We start from the raw sequence: 2,958 nt of genomic DNA, 5'->3' as shown, positions 1-2,958 counted from the left end.
CAGGAATGTGAAAAATACAGTGTTTTTGTGGGGTTTTTGCCTAGAGTTAACAATATGAGACATTAGCCATGCAGTATCACAGGTTACCTGAGAGATGGACAGTTTCCAGAGATACTGGTAGACACCTCCTGTAAGGATCAATATGAGACTTGGCATACTAAATTATACCAATTAAAAGATCGGTGTTAGTTCTTCCTGATGAAATGCCAGTTTCGCCCAGACTAGGGAAGTGATGAAAATAAGTGGGTAAACCTTCCACATAGCACTTTGCTTTTTTGGTGAATGGAATAATTTCAAAGTAGCATGTATGTCTGATACAGCCAACTTCTAGAGACAAGGAGTATGTCCACTGGCAGAACAATGGTGAAAGCCTACCTAGAATGTACTGGTTAGAAAAACTGTGCTTCATTAAGTAATGAAAATGTTTATTAAAGGTAATTGAATAGCTGAATTGGTTCTTGAGTTCAGAATTTAAGTTATTTTCAAATATAAAATGAGAAATTATTAATTGAATGAACCCATTTTAAAAGGGTGACCAAGATTCTAGCATCAGAATCTTGTTTTGTAGTCATGCTCTCAGAAGATTATTTCTCTAGTAGACCAGTACCTTTCAGGGGTGAGACACTACAAGGTTGAAGTGTGTCTTTAGTGTAGCAGAGGAAAAACATATTTAAAAACCTGCTATTTGGAAGCCATAGACTAATTTAAAGGCACCCCTTAACCTCATGGTTTTTTTCTTCACTCTTGATGGTTAAAATAATGGCAAATGGTTGAGATTTTGTTCTTGATCTAATCCAGGAAAGTTTACCATTTTAGGTTGAATGATAGCAGGTGTCTGGATAAAGCATGTCTTTTTCATTAGATGTATAAATTAAATGGTTATTTTGTACATGTCTGTGATTCCTCATTAACTTCAATTATATTAATGTAGGGAGCTTGTGGCTGAAGGTCACATTCCATGGATCCAGTTCTGGGGCTATGGCACAAGAACAGAATAAGTTTCTTAAGCCATCATTAGCTAATATTTATAGCTTTGTTGATAAGACAGTTGTCTGTGTGGTGGGTACTGACGTAGTGATAGGGTGTTTGTTAATGATGCTAACTTGCTGACAGTTATCATAGTAAAAAGCCTATTACTACATTGGATTTCATCACTGCCTAATGCAATGAAAATAAATTATAAAGTAATACTGCATATTTTTTAATTTTTTTTTAGGTAATTATCTACGGGGATTTGCCAAAAAATAAAGAAAATGTAATATATTTATCAAATCATCAGTGTACAGGTTTGTATTTCTTTTGCTTAACACTTTTATAGATTTTAAAAATCTGCTTGTCTGTTTACTGTGTCTCTTTCCAGGCTTGCCCTAACAAGCAAGAACTTCTAGTTCAGAAACCTTTAATGACATTTATACATACAACATGTACTTTTTGTTTCATCAGTGGCAATTACGAGGTAATTTAGCTGTTTGCTTTGGGCTTTTGTCGTTGCAGTTGATTGGATTATCGCGGACATGCTGGCGATCAGGCAGAACGCGCTCGGGCACGTCCGCTATGTCCTGAAGGATGGCTTAAAATGGCTTCCACTCTACGGGTGGTACTTTTCACAGGTGAGCCACTTCGCTCTTTCCTTGCTGTTTGTGAGTCAAACATGCAAGATGTACTTTCTCCCTGTTTTCCATGCATGCTGTGAAGGTGTGGTTCTGAGCTGGCATTCAATTATTTGAACATGAAAGCAACTGGCTTCACTCAGTGTAGTTAGATGTGTATCTAAATTGAGAAACAGTTACTAAAAATTCAGTTTACTTTTCTAAATGAATACTTACAGTAGAATTAAAACTGTGGAGTCTATTAGGAGTATTCCAGAATATTCTAAATATTTCAGAATATTGTAAAACTTTGTTCTTTTTACAATCTAAAACTCCAGTTTGTAGTCATGCTCTCAGAAGGTTAGCAGGTGTAAACAGACTCATTTTGCTGTGTAACATGCTACAAATTGGAAGGAAATTGGCATTACTGTTTGATGTACATCTTTGTTTTTCAGTTGTTTAGGTTTTAGCACAATATAAAAGAGAAAAATTGGATTTTAGTGTAGTGTGGAGGAAAGGCAGATCCCACATCCATGAAAATGTTGATGGTTATTTTGGACTTCAATTAAGCAAAAACCTGAGTCTAACAGTATTCCTACCTTTTTCTTTCTTCTCTTTCTGCATGATATTCCTTTTGTTCCTTCTAGTCTGAGAGCTCAACCTGATGTGACTCAATTTTATACAATTACTGAGAAACAGTGGGTCATGGTCACTGAGCAACCAACATACTGAGTGGATATGCTATTCAGTCTGAAATGGTGGAGAGCAGTGTAGATGGCTTACTTCCCTAAAATCCTCCATGAATTTGTCATGTCTGTTCCTTGCTTTTTCTGAAAGCAGAACTATTTCTATGTGAAACAGAATAAAATGTAGAGGTGGATGGGTTTGGAAGTACTGTCCTTTTTCTAGGCGAGCAGAAATGGCTTCATGGTACTTATCTCAGGGTTTAGATGGGTGCTAAGTTATTAGAATAGAAATGGATAGAGTTTTGGGTAGTGGTTCCAAAGTGCTTATTCAATAAGACTTTTCTCCTTTGTCTTTTGCATTTTCTCTTCATGTGTTCTCTGAATATTAATCTGCTTTCTGTCCCTCACCCCATTGCCCAGGCAAAAAAATTAAGAAAAAAAACCAAACCAACCAAAACAAAACAACAAAACAAACAAACAAACAAAAACCCAAAATCCCAATCAAAACAAAACAAACCCCCCCCCCACATGTTTAGGAAAATATTTCTAATAGAATTAGACAGTTTGATTGAATTGACTGTCAGCCCTGTCCAAGAGGGCAAGAAGGTGGAGAACATTGAGAAAAATATTATGTTGGGTATGATTGGAGCTATATATTAATTTGTAAAGGAGTGTATGAAGAG

General features: G+C 36.0%; 1 protein-coding gene across 1 annotated transcript in view; it reads left to right on the top strand.

The window, feature by feature from the left end:
- The window catches only part of AGPAT5 (1-acylglycerol-3-phosphate O-acyltransferase 5), a 69,390-nt gene that overhangs the window by 28,765 nt on the left and 37,667 nt on the right, over window positions 1-2,958 (top strand). The window contains exons 2-3 of the mRNA XM_005426388.1: window positions 1,217-1,286; window positions 1,495-1,610. Coding sequence (XP_005426445.1) covers window positions 1,217-1,286; window positions 1,495-1,610 — 186 coding nt within the window. The remainder of the gene's footprint in view (window positions 1-1,216; window positions 1,287-1,494; window positions 1,611-2,958) is intronic.

This window comes from Geospiza fortis, unplaced genomic scaffold (genome assembly GCF_000277835.1).
Source record: "Geospiza fortis unplaced genomic scaffold, GeoFor_1.0 scaffold56, whole genome shotgun sequence".
Classification (NCBI taxonomy): domain Eukaryota; kingdom Metazoa; phylum Chordata; class Aves; order Passeriformes; family Thraupidae; genus Geospiza; species Geospiza fortis.
Note: the sequence above shows the minus strand (reverse complement) of the source record. Positions and strands in the feature narration are given on the sequence as shown.